General features: G+C 41.4%; 1 protein-coding gene and 1 long non-coding RNA gene across 2 annotated transcripts in view; one reads left to right on the plus strand and one right to left on the minus strand.

Annotated features, from left to right (window-relative positions):
* Positions 1 to 1,865: 1,865 nt before the first annotated feature.
* LOC144992577 (uncharacterized) lies at positions 1,866 to 7,471 on the minus strand. The gene is made up of 3 exons (XR_013656645.1): positions 5,097 to 7,471; positions 4,332 to 4,433; positions 1,866 to 4,252 (listed from the first exon to the last, which is right to left on the minus strand). It is a non-coding gene; the product is annotated as an uncharacterized LOC144992577 (long non-coding RNA).
* Positions 7,472 to 9,582: 2,111 nt separating this feature from the next.
* Positions 9,583 to 16,678, plus strand: part of cracr2aa (calcium release activated channel regulator 2Aa) — a 21,169-nt gene continuing 14,073 nt past the window's right edge. Inside the window, exons 1-2 of the mRNA XM_004070194.5 lie at positions 9,583 to 9,743; positions 13,124 to 13,500. Of these exons, the coding sequence (XP_004070242.1) occupies positions 13,285 to 13,500 (216 nt within the window). The 5' untranslated portion in view covers positions 9,583 to 9,743; positions 13,124 to 13,284. The remainder of the gene's footprint in view (positions 9,744 to 13,123; positions 13,501 to 16,678) is intronic.

Raw genomic sequence — 16,678 nt, forward strand, 5'->3', positions numbered from 1 at the left:
TCAGCTCATCTGACCGTGGAAAACCCTGCATAGCGAGACATTTCATCCAGTTCAGTAAAGGTTGGGATGATGAGCTCACAGCTTGGTGTGATTCACACAAGGAGGTTATTATTACTCCCTCATTTTCTGAGAAACTAAATTAAATTAAATGTATTTTTAGCTGTTTGTCAGGCTTCTTGGCCAATGTATAAACACATGTTGTTTCCTGAAGCCATACAGGCCTTTGGAAGACAAAATGCTTCTTTTTTTTGGATGGTTTTTGGTTGGTGAAACATTCACATATCATTTTTTTGATCTCTGTAAGTAAAGCATAAATGGTAATGACCCATCTTTGTTGTATTTTGGGTAACTTTTATCAAAGGTAATGCAGATAAATTCCCGGCACAAAGAGAAGCACTCAGTCTGTGACTAAAAAAAGGTTGAGAGATGGGATTTATTTAGCATAAAGTGGGTATTGATCAATGAGGCCCAGCAGATGATGAGCAAACATTCATGTAAATGTATGTAAAATCAAGGCAAATGTAATGCGCAGCTAGATGCAGGAGGCTTATCTGATCTTTGTTCACACCAAAGCCTGAGGATGGAAAGGTTCACGTGTGAAACCACAGCTCCTCTCAGCCATTGTTGTATCTTCACAAACTGTAAACTGCTCCACCACCACATGTGATGCCTTTCCGTGATCTCTTGTGTTGAAGCAGAAGCTTCCCATCTTGTGTCAGGATATTTCCATCCCTCAAAAGAAAAGTTGCTTTAGGGAATAGTTGGACCAATGTTTGGCCAGTTTTGATGAAACGAAAACCCAAAATAAGCATAAAAAAGGATTTTTGATGGGTTTTTGCCATAAGAAAAAAAACGCAATAATAGCCAAATGGCCATCAGTTTGGCCTCTGACTGAAATTGGGAAGAGATGGGATTAAGTAACATTTATCAGAGATTATCTGATTAAATCTAATCCAGAATGAGCTGGCTATTGATGGGAAAAGCAGAGAGCTGTAAAGAGAGCCTAAGAGGTTTTCTTCAAACAACAGCTCGCCATCTCATTGTTGAGCTAGTTTATATGACAACAAGTGTTGGAGAACTGATAAATGCAAATTATGAGAATGTCTTCATGAATAAATCCTAACCTGCATGTTCTCTCTCTTCCAGCTGCAGCTTTTCCTTTGCTTTCTCTGTTGAGAACGTCTGCCAGAACCCTATAGTGGATTTAGAGATGAATTTGATTCATTTGGTGATGTGGAGCAAGAAAAGCACACAGATGCCATCGAAACAGTCCTCCTAACCCGCACAAGAAAGAGGAGAACATGCACGATCCGCAAAAACATTTTAAAAATAACCTTTGCCACAGCGAGACGCAGCACTTCATCTTCCTGCCCTGCACTAAACTGAAGGCTGTCACTTTTTTTTTTTCTCTTTTAGTTAACAGAAACCCCTCAGGTTCAAAGGTAACACACATTTTTACGACACTAAGCTAGAGCAGAAATAAAACTAAAACCGATTACTTTCAGTTAATTTTCTACTGTTTGGGTAAAAAAAAACTTGCTTCTTTTAGGATTACATAAAAGATTTTCTAAAAAAAATCAGTGCATAGAATCTGATTTGCTAATAATATTCATCTGTAAGCAAAAAGAAAAGAAAAACCTTTGCAAGTGACATTAATTTATTGTTCCTGTTTCCTTGTTTTTTGCTGCTTCCATTTTTCTTTTTTTAAAATTTCTATGACCTTTTCTGAGGATGCAACCTCAAAAACTTAAGTTACTAAACTAAATCAGGACAGACGTTTTGGCAAATTATGCATCTGTAAAAAGCAGTTTTCCTCAGTCAATATAGGTTTTGGGTTGACACGACACAAACACAAAGAGAGAAATGGTTTAAATTCAGTGACAATCTGGGGATTTGTTCTTTTTCAGCCCAGTTTTTTTCTCTCTCCTGAATTTAGATTTTATTTTTTTTATTCATAGTTTTCTGGGTTCAGTCCCCCCCCCCCCCTTTGTTTCCTTTAATCCCAGCTGTTTTAAGTTTCATCCTCAGCTGTTTCCATTTTCTGTAATTGCTTTTCTGTCTATTTAAGTCATTCTGTTGCTCACATGCAGATTTTCTGTTTGTTGCCTTTTAGGAAATGTTTAAGTTCATTGTGTTATACTTTTTGTCACTTTAAGTTGATTTTTTTAATTAGTGTTTAAAATTATTTTGTGACCTTAAATGACTTTTGTTATATTTCTTTTTTTATGAACATGTTTTCCAATTTTTCAAAACATCATGTAACACATGTCTCCTCTGCACATTTTTTTATTTTAAATTATTTACCGATATGTTTAAAACTTGTATTTAATAAAATCCGTGTTACTTTAATATCTGCACTTAAGGTGGACTTTTCCTGTGCCTTGAAAGCCACTACCACCTTATCTTTATTCATGGAGTAAAACCAAAATCTGCAGAAAAAAAAGTCGGTTTTCCATCGGAGCTCAGAATGCCAGGAAATTGCCAAAACGCCTCATGTTCACCCACTTCTCCTCAGACTCCAGAGATCCACGAATCTCCCTGATTAAGAATCACTAAAGAATCCAATATTTCCCTCAAACATTACGGTGAAACCCAAAACTCCTGGTGACTGAAGCCAAAACCGTCTTTGTCAGCTTTATCATTCTAAGCCACTGTTTCCAGTTCTGCTCCACAAAAAGGGAGGGTAGGGGGTTATGAGCTTTACGTTTGTCTCCCTCAGACTCTGAGGTTTCTTTGAGGCAAACTAATGTTTTTTTTGTTATTTTTTACATTTTGACTCCTATTTCTGGCACATCTGTAAAGCATCTTTGTTTTTTTGATAAAAGAATTTCAGTTTCAGCCTCAAACACGTAGAGGATCGTAAATGTTTGATAATTGGCCTAGAAAATGATGTAAAAGTGAAATGAAAATGGACTGCTGCATTGCATTTCATGCACCACAGACTTAAAGGGGGTGTAAATATAATCCAGCTTTTCGCCGTAACCAGACACGACATCAGTTTCATGTTCGCTTTGGAAAACTGGGGCAGATTCTCTGTTATGACAGCTATAGATTTATATTGCAGCTGAAATGAGAATTACCCAGTAATGATGCGGATGAAATGTAGTCTGAAGAACAAATCGATTCAGATTTGCATGCTTTGCTGCACGTTTCTGCAGGCAAACCCAGAACAATGTGAAACTTTCAGCTGGGCCAAATCCACACGGACACCAACGTTTTCATCCAGTTGCATAATCCACAACAAGTCTGTGCGACAACATGTGGGTCCCAGAAAGCCCCGGCTTCTTGTTGAGGAGCTTTGCAGCTTCCATTTCCCCTCACGCTTGGGTAAAGTCAGTCAGAGAGTGAGTTAGTCAAACTTCCCTGAGGCTAAAAGGGTCAAAGCGTTAACGTTTTCAAGAGGACTTTAATTTACAAGGCAAGTTAAAGGAAGAAGCAGTAAACATACAATCATAGCAGCAGAAAAAAACTGCATACAATGCTGATTAGAAAATGCAAAATGAATGTTCTTCGTTTCTCTTCTAGATTAGAAGCAATGCAGGAATTTGTGCTCTGTCACTATCCCCTTTGTGGGACCAATAAAGTTCTATTCTATTTTATATTAATAAATTGAGGTGAAAACAGGGGAAAACAGCGCTTCCGTCTATTTATCTGTGCTTTTACTTGGTGTGAAGCTTCCGTCCCGTGTTTTGGTGCAGATTTAGGAAATATTTGTGCCAAAGAAAAAAACCAACAACAGTTTGTGTGCAAAGATGATGACACGCGCTAACCCCCTGATCCCCATCTGAGCCAAACCGGTGACCCAGATCTGATGAAGGAAAGTGTGCCACCATCTGCCCATCCAAGGCAGGAGAGCGGCTCGAGTGAATCTGCAAAAAAAACAAGATGGTTCAGCACGTTCCTGAAAACGGCAAAAAAGAAGCAACTCAACTCTAAAACAAAACCATCACCAGAGTCATCACCACGCCCCCCATGATGGAGACGTTAAACCTGTTTTGGAGCATCACTCTGTGCACTCAGCCATGGGAAAAGCTCCTGCAAGCTGGTATCTTAAATCTGACTGATGCTGCAGCCTGCAGCCAAGCACATGGCACGCACTGCTGTGGTATTTCTGCTCAGACGCTTTATGAGCTGTGCCACCCAGTGAGAAGGCAGTCGTCCATCCAGCAGAACTTATTAGGGAGAAGTCCGGGTTCGACCGACCTCCCTTCCAATCCCGTCACATGTCTTGTCTGACAGCTCCTGCATGCGTCTCAATGAGAAAAGAATAATGGCAGCTGTTATTTTTTTATTTTATTTTAAAGCTGGTGTTCACACATCACACCCTGCACCTTCATCCGGCTGCCAAGCAGTGTGTGCTGTGCTGGGAGTTTTTCTGAGCCTGTGAGTCACATTATGCTTCATCAGGATCGCCGACAGAGGTTGGAAAGCATCTGTGGGATAAAGAAAAAGACGTGTACATTCACGTTGAACAACCCTATGAAAATGGTGTTTTTAGCATGTTTTTCTTATGATGGAGGACATGTATGTAAAGAAAATTAGGCCCACGTTTGCATTTCTGAGTATTTCTTTACTCGAGTCATTGTGGATCAGAAACAGATCCAACCAAAGCTGTTGGAACAATATTGGATTTGTGACGTAGAAAATACGCTTGTCGGGCTAAAAGCTTAGGGCGGGGTTACTTGTCTGGTCCCGCCCACAACTCAGAGGCAAATTTCTAATGAGCTCATGCCGCTCTGTAGAAACTATGTCCTAGAACACGACACAGGTTTTTGAACTTGGGCTAAAAACAGCACAATCATGATTAAAAGACCACTGGGAACGCTTTGAAAGCAGATCAAAAGATGAACAGAGTGAGTCTTTAAGAAAGCTTATTGAGAGTGCTTTCATTTTGTAGCAACGCAGACGTTTCTCAACAATCGCATGACAAAAGGCCTGAATTTCATTTCTGTAAACATTAGGGATAAACAGGAATTTGCACACCAGAAATGCATCAAACTTTCATTATCTCATCGCAGCTGAAATCCATTTTCATCTAGTGGAAAATTTTCACTGAAATCAAAAACTTAAGGCCGTGTCACAAAGCCACTGCGTACATTTTCCTTGGATGAAATGTCGGTCTTTGGTGATCCATGCGTGATCTTCATCATTCATTCGTGTTTCTTGCGTTCGTCGATGTGCTCAGATGTCCGCCAAGGATTTCGGCCGATGGGTTGTTACGTGAATTCGGTTGTGAGCTGTTCATAATTTTTGGTCTGTTTCGAACCAAAGCTTGTAAACAAAACCATATGACTAAAGATCTCTTCACTCATTAGCCAGGAACAATGAGGGCGGGCCAAAGCAACTAAAGAGAGTTGTTGAAGTCCTGCTCAGCACTCCTTGTCGGGATAGTTCACTGATTCAAACTTTATGTTTTGCTGACCAGTTTTGAACGTCTGTATCAACGCCGGGTACAACACTTTTTACTCGCTGCTTTGTTATGACAGAGGCGTGCTGCTAAGGAGACGTCGGCGTTGAAGGCGGGCTGATAGGTGTTTATGACATATAGATTGTTGGGAAAACAGTGAGAAGCAATGTGGATCACGTTAAATCATTCTAATGAGCGTGCATTCAACTAACCACATTTCAACCAGTTGCTGTGTCTCATCGTCACCTTCCTACTGTGTTTACATCCCATAATGCCCAGCTATGGGTCATTTTGGCCCAGTCCGATTGGAAACGGACCAAGACCACCTCAAAAGATGGGTCTGGGAGCTGGTCCTGGACCTGGACCAGGGTGTTTTTGGATTGAAAATTTGTTCCGGATTATCAGGGAAAAGGAACTCTGGTTCACTTTAAGCCAACCAAATGTGTCCAGTAGTATTACTAGATTCTAATCTGGATTTGTTTGTTTCTACTCGAAAAAAACAACAACTATCTGATGGTAAAATGTTGGGTTTGTTAATATCTCCAGCCACTTAGTTTGTGAATTTGTTGATCTCCAGAAGCTAATTTTTCATCTTTCATCCTTTAGATCCTGTCCAACTAGATAAATAAAACATTCATCAAGGTATTTTTTTTTTTGTCAAAGAAAAATCTTATGGTCAGAAAAAAAATGACAACTACTGATGCGAATCTAAAAAGAGTCCAACCCTCTTTTGCGTTGATGAATAAAGTCACTGAGAAGAGCTGTGAAAAAACTCAAAGAAGAAAATAGGATCTGTAATGGTCTGAATGTAAAATCACCTGGATAATTGACAAAAGTCTAAATGATGATGAGTTTAGTCTGTGAATTGATCTGCAGAACGACTGCTACAACAACTGTAATTCAGAAATGTACAGTAAGTATTTAGCTTGAAGCTGTAGGCGAGAAAAATGGCTGGCTCTTGATTTTGGGGACAGAATGTGACTCCTGTGGGTCGTAAAAAGAGAAGCCTGAAAGCCGGAGCCAAATAAAAGACAAAAAAGACAAAAAAGATAATGTTTTCACATGCACAGGTTATAAAAGTAGCTGAAAGCAAATCAGCTGGGACACATTTCAAACAAGTAATGACTCCGCAAGGCTCAAGTTTTCTGTTACTATAAAAAAAAATAGTTTTAATGATTTCTTTTGAAATCCGGTTCATCCATCAGCGCACGTTTCTTCTGGTTTGGACAGAAACAGAGTAAAGAAGTTTTTGTTGCCTCCAAACCATCTGCATGCTTTTGCAAGGAGCATTGCCTCTGCAGCTAAAGGATGAGCTGCAGTGTTTGGGAAAGACACTCCATGCTTTTTGCAGGTTGATGCCTGCAGGCAAAGCTGCATGAATGACCATGCAGGCCCCTTCCTGAGGTGATCATAGCAGCACGTTTCCTTTTTGTTTTATCGATTCGTTCAGATGTTTGCACCGACTGCAATCATCTTACTGAGTTTGTTAGCCTCAGACTTCTTTTTTTTTGTGTATCTTTTTATCCAAAGCCTTTTCATTCCTTTTCACGTCATGCAAACTCTTCGGTCCCTCAGTTTATCCCTTTTTTCTCCTGTAATTGGAGCAGCTAATGGCTGGTCGTGCACAGTTAAGCCCAGCGTGATCAGAGGAGATGCCATCAGCATCCTCGCTTTACTCCATTTCTGTCCAAATTGGCAAACCGTTCGAGGCCAAGTTACCACACGGCTGAAATCAAACCATCAGCACAGTCAGAAAATGATCCTCTGAGAAACTGCACTGCAGTTTGGTTAAAAAAAACACACACACACACAGGAGGAGAACATGAAGAATGGACTTGTTTGTGACAGAAGGATGCTGTTGGAGCTGTTCTGCAGAAATAGGTTAACATGGTGACAATAACACATTCACACTCACAGTTTATCCTTAGCAGCACCTCACACTATGAAAAATCTTTCCCTTTCATGCAGAACTTATACTACAATTTGTTTATTTTCCTTACACCGAGAACAAACTGGGATAATTTAACGCTCGGTAGCCTACAAATAAATCATATCATGACTGAAACAAGTTTTTCAGTATTGGGACGCACTCAAAACAGACTGAAATGTAAACTTTTAGCAGATTAATGCTTTGTGTAATGTAAAGTGGCACCCAGAGTGTTGAATAGCACTCGGAGTTTCAGTTCAGCTTTAATTTCACAAGAAAACATTCAAAAAGCAAAGAACAAAGGATTTGGTTTGGGAGTTTTACGACTGGGAGCTTAGTGGATCTGAAGAAATGAGATGCAGAAGCTGAAAAAGCCCATAAAACAGGGAGCAAAATGCTCCATAGCTCCTAGAAACGGTGAATGATTGAAGGACAAGACTACTGGTGTGTTTTCTACGTCACAAATACGATCTTTTTCAAACAGCATTCAGAATTTTTTTTTATCAAATACTCAGAAAAGCCATTTTAAGCTCAGTTTTCTTTATAAATTTCACGCCATGGGAATGTGTTGAAAACAGCATTTACATCAGAGTGGATCTTTAAGAAGTCAGGGCTGTTTGCATGCAGAGCTGCATCTCTGATCACTGCAGCTTCATCCCAGAGACACGGAGATCGCCAAAGCATCGATGAGTCCAAGCTGCCAACCACACTCCATCTCCTGCTTTGAGATGCAGCAAGATGCAACTCTCCAAGTGTGGTGTCAGTCCTTCCAGGGCCTCACAGCAGATCAGAGATGTGGCATCGCCTTCACCAGCCCTGCTCCTGCTCTCCTAAACCGCTGGAAATTGCAATTTAGATCTTCAGCAGACATCTGTGTAGTTTTCAGACCTTCCCAACAATGATTAGGGGGCAAAGAAGAAAAACAAGAACTTTTTCATCTTCTAGATAAAAAAAATAAAATAATTACAATTAAACATGATTGATTGCTTTAATGAAAGACATGTGTGCCTCTTTTATGGTGTCCACCCTGTGTGTAAAGACAACATCTCAGCTGGATCATCGGTTCTCTCCATGTGGAACATCATGAAGCTTCACTGACTGAAACGGGGAAACTGTGCCGGAAGACGTCTACGTGTGAGTGGACTTTCACACATGCTAGACTGCTGTGCAAACACGTTTTTATGGAATACTGGGAAACTCGATTCCGGTAATTAAAACCCTCCACGGCTTCAGGACTGAGCTGAGTCCATGTGTTGAGTTTAACAATCTTCTACAGTGCACACGGACAGCCCACAAGCCCGCGCAGAACTTTAGAAAGGTCTATCATTAAGATCATGCAGATATTGTTCTGCAAAAAGAGGAAAGCTTTGGTTCATTTGAGTGAAAATTAATCCAATCCTCTACCGCCCCCGTGCGTGAACATGTGGTATTACAGCTTGATGAAAAATAGAAGGAAGAACCGTTTTTTTAAACATTTAATTTAAGAAATACTAATATTGAATTTTAGTTTTAATGAATAATTTATTTATTGTATTAATCAAAAATACATATTTTGCCAAATTATATTGTACAATGTGAAAAATTAAAGAATTATGATAAGAAAATCTTGAAAAAATGTGTTTTAAATCAAATACTTACACAATATAATAAGTGTATCATAAATGTAAATAATAATAATAATTATTAATTTGTTATTGTTTATCCTTTTTTCAAGTTTTATTAATAAAAATACATTTTTCTTGTCTTAATAGATTCTTTTGTATCCCTTAGCCATCCCATAGTTAAATTTCTTAAGAAAACTTGAGTATATATTGAAGTATAGCAAATATACTATAGATCATGTCCGTGTGGAGTAGGAAGTATAAATACTTCTATAGAGTAAATTGGAATGTTTAAAGTTTACAATGTATAAGATAGTCTTTAAAAAGTAAATGTAGTATACAATACTGCCTTTTAGTACAGGGTAAGTACGTTTATAGTACTCTTACATAGACTACTTTTTGTTCAGGTATAGTATCTAAACGTGCACAGATAAACTGAGTTTTGCATCTTTTTATAAAGTGACTTTGTCCTTTAAGTTGTGTAACTTTTAAAAAAAATTAAAATCTTTGTAAACAACTAACATAACAACAACAACAGTTAGTTTTCAGCAGAATCCTGTTGACATCCAGGTTGTTGTCGTTTGTGTGGACTGTTGTGTCGTTGTGAAAGTGAGAGTTTGGTCTCAAACGCTTTGCGTTACTTCCGCATTCCTCTGAAGACAGGTGCGGGTTTCAGGGGAGGGAGGGGCCGCCTGTGGAGCCCGCGTGCGCTTCCGTGTCAGCGTTGCTACAGTAACCGCGGGAGGAGATCCGCTTAAATTCCTGCGCTGCAGTCCGGTTCACCTGGAAGCGGACCGATTCCCGCCCGGTGAGTTCGTGCTGCTGGTTCGGTTGATGAACCGAGGAAGGAGGTAGTCACGTGAGGCGGAGCGGACGTGAACGTGGTGGTGTTTGAAGTCCGTTTTCACAACAGGAACTTCGGAAAAACTTCTCACTAGTACTAGTTGATGAGGAAGTGAAGGTTTGGGGCTGCGCACGTGCGAGCCGAAATACAAACATGATTTCACACGCGGCGGCTTAAAAGACTTCAAAGAACAACCGATGGTTATTTAAAAACGATTGGGGGGGGGGGGTGAATATGTGTGAGCAGCAGCTGTGTTTTAGTGAGTGACGTCACGTGTGATTCTGCAACAGCTGATTTGAAAAAGTTTCGAGTTTGAGGAAAAAGTCAAAAATGACTTTAAAATGTCAAAAACTGAAAATAAATTTCTCGCCTTTTTACACTGTTTTAAGTTCATGATTAAAGGTTCTTCTGGGTCTTCTGTAGAAAACGGTTCTTCTGGGTCTGCTGTAGAAAACGGTTCTTCTGGGTCTTCTGTAGAAAACGGTTCTTCTGGGTCTGCTTTCTTTCTGTGAATCAGACAAGCCTAACAAAGTTCTGACTTTGATTCAAGTAGAAATGAAAATGTCCCGAGGATTTTTGTGGAGAAGGTTCCTCTGGTTTTGAGCTTTAAAGGTTTTTTTTTCTGGGTTTTGGTGTTCTTCCAGTTCTGTAGATCCGACGACAAAGTCCTGCCGCTCAGAGTTCTGTTGCATGTTCTGCCCTGACGCCGATAAAGCGTTCATGCAAAGCGGCTTCAGCCTGGAAACCTACCCAAACTAAAAAGCCGTCCTCCAGCATGTGAATGGATGATAAACCGTGTCCATCGTAGAGGTGATGCAATAGTGGAAGGAGATCCTGAAGGTTTGCATCTCAGGAGCTCCAGATATGCAGTGACCTGATCTCCAGCATTGCTTGTACTCCCAAAAAGCTGAATAAATGATATGAGTGTCTGAATAAAATGAGGCTGACCAACATTTAAGAACATTACATGAGGTAAAGTAGAATTATGTCACGTTAAAGGCTTTTCTGCTGTTTATCTCATCTCTATTGATGATCTTGTTAAATATCTAGAAGCCAAAGAAAGCTCCGTTTAGATCACTAGGGGATTCTTTAGTGGCCTTTCAAATGTAAGAGTCCAGTGATGATGTGTCCCATCCTGTTTGCTCTCCTCCTACTCGTATTTGCTTTACCTCCTTTTCACGGATCACCGCCATCTCTGCCGCTCGCAGGCCCACCAAGCTAACCAGAACCGTGCAACCGAGGTGCAGTCTTCCAAACCGCTGTGCATTTGACGTCTGTTTGCATGAAAGCCACAAACCTTTCGAGTCGATGCTGCAATGCATCCGTCGTCAGAGCAAAAGTTTCTTTGAGTCACTGGATGACTTCAGTGTCAACTTTAACCACAGACCAGAATACTTTTCTTTGTTTGAGAAACTCTAAGTTTTAGGGGAAAGCCCTTTCTTTTTTTTTCCTTTTTTTAAACCAATATTGTGCCCATGAACTTTTGCCACATCCAATTCTGTTTATAGGACATCAAAATAACCATATTCAAAATTTGATAAAAAATAATTATTAGTTTTCTGATTTACTTTGATCTGAAGGCATTTACGTTTTTACATACATAAATATGCAGGCATTGTGCAATGTGTGGTTCTATTCATTTTTAAAAAGTATTTGGTCTCTTAAGCTGCAGAACAGTCCCCAACCATCACACTACCACCACCGTGTTCCACAGAGTATTTGTTCAAATTTCTTGGAGATAAATGAGATTAAACTTGGAACCTAACTTTGTGTTGCTACGGAGCCCGTGACCTGACATCGGTACAAAAAATAAATAAATTTGTTCCCACGAAATAATAATTCGCGTGATAAGTCCTTCATAAACTCGGATGGCTTGCTGCTTCCCCAGTTGCAGTGACACGTTGATTAGTGGAGATGCATTATGGGATATGTGTGACGCACTATGGGATGCGTACGAAGCATGTAGCCTTCGGATGTTAAGTGACTGCTAACGAGTATGTCAATGAAAGACAAGTTGCCTCAGCACGTCCGCAGTATTATTATTCCTGTTCGACCCTAAAGTGCAACACCAGGCATGACCAGTAAACAAGGTGCCAGCATCTGAGCCGCAAGCTCGGGCCTCCCAGAAACACTGGAGTAACGGGGGAAGCGGCTTCTGCAGCAAGACGGAGAGCGTACCGGGATGTGAATGAACCCAGACAATGGAGATTTTTTTTTTTTAATACACTGTATTTATCCCACGGAGGGAAATTCTTTCTCCGCATTGGACCCATCCGCTAGGGAAGCGGTGAGCTGCAGCCGAAACCGCGCTCGGGAGGCGGTAGCGTTAAGGGTCTTGCCTAAGGACCCTCACTGTGATGTTAATTGCTCGCCATTGATATGGTAATTGCCCCCAGTACCATTGCTCATTCCCCTCCGGGAATCGAACCCTGGTTTCCTGCATGGTAGCTTCCCACCCTACCAACCGAGCTACCCAGCCTCTACCCAGATGCGATTAACGATGCTTTTGTAGAGCGTTTTAAAATGAATAAATCCGATATCCTGACATCCTCCGTGTCTTCCATGCATTGTCATGAGATACACACAGAAATGTGTAGGTATCTGCTGTAAATCCAGGTGTGCTCACATCCTTGTATATCACGTGAATTATTATTTCTTTGGAACAAATGAATATTTTTTTTAACCCATGTCAGGTCGTGGGCTCCGTAGTTCTTTTACCTGCAGAGGATTTTTTTTTTTAGATACTTTTCTTCCAGATTAAGAACTTCCTGCCGCTTTGCTTTCCCTCGTGACTATTTCTTGGTGTATCGTGGAAATCTTAGGGTCAATCAGAGCTTGTGATTTGCCCGCTGTCACAAATACCATCTCTTTCAAAGTGCTTTTTTTTTCTGTCTGCTCCTGATTTTCACAACAATTTGAAAAAGTAAAAACTCAGAAACACAATTTTAAGCTTAATTTTGTCCTTCATCATCAGAAAATGCCACATGAACATGTTAAAAACACCAGAAGCACAATTTTGTGGCTCTTTAATGATTAAACGAGGGGAGCAATTAATTTTTACCCAACGTTTTCTTTTTTCTTTTAACATAAATCTATTACTTGAAAACCAGATTTTGTGTTTTCTTTAGTTTACTTTTGGTTTTAAAAGAAAGAAGAAAATAGTCACGATGGAACCAAAACTCTTACATTTCTGTCGCAAACTTTGCTGTTAGAAAAACCTTTCTTTCAAAATAAAACTCCTTTTTTTTTTTTTTAAGCAAGCTCTCCTATCTTAGCTTTTATTAGTAATGAATCCAGGCAGCATTATTAGTCCTGAACTGGCGCTTCTCCCCTGTGTCTCATAGGTTTCAGCCACCAAACGGGGAGGCGGTTGCTAAGAGATGACGGTCTGTGACATCGGTGAAAGCCTCGGATGCAGAGCAGCTTGAAGCCCCGCCCCCTTCCTATCTAAACCTCATGTGCAGCCTGCAGGACACGCTCCTCCATCCCAACTCTTGAGGAAAGGATGTCTGCTTTTACTTCACACGCCAGCGTAAGCGCCGCCGCCGGACGTCAGACTCAACGGCGGCGGCGGGAAAGCGGCGAGAAAATGCTACAGATCGTCCGGGAAAAAAGCGTCAGCGGAGACCTGGGGCAGGACGCCATCCTGGAGAAGATCCCGGAGTTTTTCCAGATGTGCGACCTGGAGAACAAGGGCTTCATCAACCGACGGGACATGCAGGTGAGGCGCCGACCAGACTTCAGCGCTTTGGGAGAAACGCTCTGAACGTCGGCTCTGAACCAAGATAACTTTTGAGAGTTTACTTTAGAGGAAAGGGAGATGCGGACGCCAATAGAAACAGTGGAAATGGATCCACTTGGAGGTGCACCAGCGTCTGCTTGACAAAGCGCCGACGGGTCGTTGACATTGTACCTGCTCTGTCCAGATGAATGCTCCTCATTCAGTGAGAGCACAAAGCGCAGATGCTGGGCTCTCTTTAATGAGGTTGAGTGGAGCACCGCCGTGGAACCGCCACTTCACTCAAAACATCATGAAAGAGAACGAGACAAAGAGGCATGAAAAAGCTTTCATGCAGCTGGCATTATTGTGCAGATTCACCGGCCTCTCGCACATTCATCCAATCCTTTGATGAAGCTCCTCTTCCTCTGTGAGGAGCACCAAAACATTCAGCGTCTTTCAAAATGATTCAGAGATGAGATGACGCCCGTCTCTTATGACCAGCATGTGCCTGATTTTCTCTGTCGAGGGGAACGTCCCGTTTTCAAAGCAGCTCTTCGTGTTTCCGTCGATGCTTCAGTCGTTACTATTTCAGCCACTTCTGCACAACTCAAAGCACATTTCAGACTCCAGTTTGATGACGCGCGCTCTGATCACACACTTCACACCAGCGGGTTCGAGTCTTTCACGGACGGGATCCTCTCTGTGCGGCGCCCCGGCTCGTTATCGTGGCTTCAGTCAACATTTGCAGCAGTGCAAACATTGTGGAGAAGCTCAGAGTTGTGTTTTTCTGAGGTGTGGTTGTGTTGACTGTTGTTGACTGCTCAGCCTTTACTGTCTTGATCAGGAGAGTAAATATGTTTAAGGAGCAGCCACCAACTTGAACTACTTGTTTGACAATTTCATAGCAACAATTTCTCATCTATCATGGGACGTACACACATGCTGGAAGGTGCTGAAGACGGGTTCTTGAACGTGCTTTTAGCATACGGTGTTCACACTGGACTGGCGCTACCTGTCACTAGATAATGTTGCGTTTCCATTGACTTGTGAAATTGCAAAAATTGGACTTGCAACTTGCATCCACGAAAAGAAGGTTTTTGCTCTTGGAGGAGGTAGTTTTGGAGGCATATCGCAAAACTGCAATGAAAACACTTTTTTTTAAATTAAATGAGTCATGTGACCAACAACCGGATGGCGATGCACGTCCTGGTAGGAACTGGCGGTCTTGGGCGCTGCACAGCGGGCGCCACCAGAGGTCCCACAGCGTCATAGGTCAGGGTGACGTCATAGGTGTCTGTCCTCAAAGGAACAGATATAACTTATACATGTAACTAAATGTAATGAAAAATAACTTACTACTTTTTAATGTTAAATAACTAGTTTATTTATTAATCATAACTTTTTAAAATAACAATTCCAGTTGCATAGAAAATACATGTTTGCTTGTTACTCTAGCACAGGGGTCGGCAACCTTTTTTACTCAAAGAGCCATTTGGGACCGCTTCTAATAAAAAAGAAAGCTCCCGGAGCCACAACCCGTTTTGATATCATTATATATATTATGCATGTATATATTATTCAAAGGTGCTCAGTACGTCGATCGCGATCAACCGGTCGATCTTCAATGACATGAGTGTAGATCGCGTGCCAGAAAAGATTAAAAAAAAAAGTACTTCTTTAAAATCCACCAGCCAATCAAAATCCTCACTGAGAAGTACGGGACTTGATTGACATGGAGATTGGCCAATCGGAGATCCTCTGAAGCATACGTAGCTGCAAATGGACATTATGTTCTTTAAAGGTTGATACTGCGGCCGCGTTGGGAGGAGTTACTGGTTCTGGTCTGATCGCTGCATGGAGCGATGTGTTTATCAATGCATGGTAGACACTGAGAATGTGGAGAGATCAGGTTTATTATTTTGAAGAGTTCTACTTGGTAATCATGTTTCCATGTGTGAGTTCATAAAATCATCCCAGAGAAAGTCTCTGCTTCAACTCCCACAGGGAAAGCTGCGTCTGAATCTGACGCCCGTGTTTGCATCTCTCTGACAGAGTTTGAAGCCAAAACCCCTCCTCCACCTCTCTACCTGCTTTTCCTCTCTACCTGTTCACCTGTTCACATCCACTGCAGCTGAGAGTTGGTTTCCCCCGCGCTCCTCAGTGTGTCCTACACAGAGAGCGCTAAATACGATAGTCGGGTCGCTCCAGCGCAGCACAAGGATGAAAGAGTAGGACGCAGGTTATAGCGGGGATAGAGCGGGTTAAGCAAATGAATGGAAGAAGGTGGCCTGCTGAAGAAATATTCAATATTGTACACATTTTATTATTAGTCTGAACTATCTTTTATTTAGAAAAATCTTTTATTTTATCAGTCCAGTACGAAAAAACATCAACAAAAGCTGTGTTGGGCGGTTTTTGGCTGGGTCTGGCGGTTTTCAGATGACTTTTTGGCTGGAAAACTGTGACTCTATCTGGCAACACTGGCGCAAACTCTCAGTCTGTCATCAGCGAGTTGGTCTCTGCCCCGCGGCACGTCAAGTTCCCGGCAGAAGATCGGAGTGTTTATTGAAGCCGCCCTGCGTGCCTCTCCCTGCTATCAGCTCTGCAGGTCTCGCCCGATAAATACGAGCTCATTACAAAGCTGTTTTTTACGTGGCTCGCGCTTCGTGCGGAGCCATCAGCTCCTTTGAAATGCCATGAAAAATGAACAAAACTAAAATAAAATTTAATTATTATAAAATACTCATTATTTTCCAAAGTCACAGGGAGCCACAACAGATGGATGAAAGAGCCACATGTGGCTCCGGAGCCATGGGTTGCCGACCCCTGGCCTAGCATGAATCCTTTTAGATTTGATTCTGTCTGGTCAGATTATATGAACAGTGTTTAAGTCCTAATGGATAGTTGCCCATAAGTGCAATTTCCCCCTAGATATGAATAAATACACACCAATTTTTATTTTTTATTTTAAGAAATTAAAGACTTTTATGCTCTTGCGGGCCACATAAAATGACATGGATGGCCACATTTGGCCCGCGGGCCTTGAGTTTGACACGTGCCCTAACCTGTCAATTCAAAGAGCTGTCAAAGTCATTGAAGCCTCGTTGGAGAAGGTCACTGCACTAAGAGGTTTTTCGTGAAACGTTCTGTTAAATATCTCTGGTTAAAACGATCTGAT

The sequence above is a fragment of the Oryzias latipes genome, chromosome 6 (genome assembly GCF_053564925.1).
Source record: "Oryzias latipes strain Hd-rR chromosome 6, Olatipes_Hd-rR_3.1".
NCBI classification, from domain to species: domain Eukaryota; kingdom Metazoa; phylum Chordata; class Actinopteri; order Beloniformes; family Adrianichthyidae; genus Oryzias; species Oryzias latipes.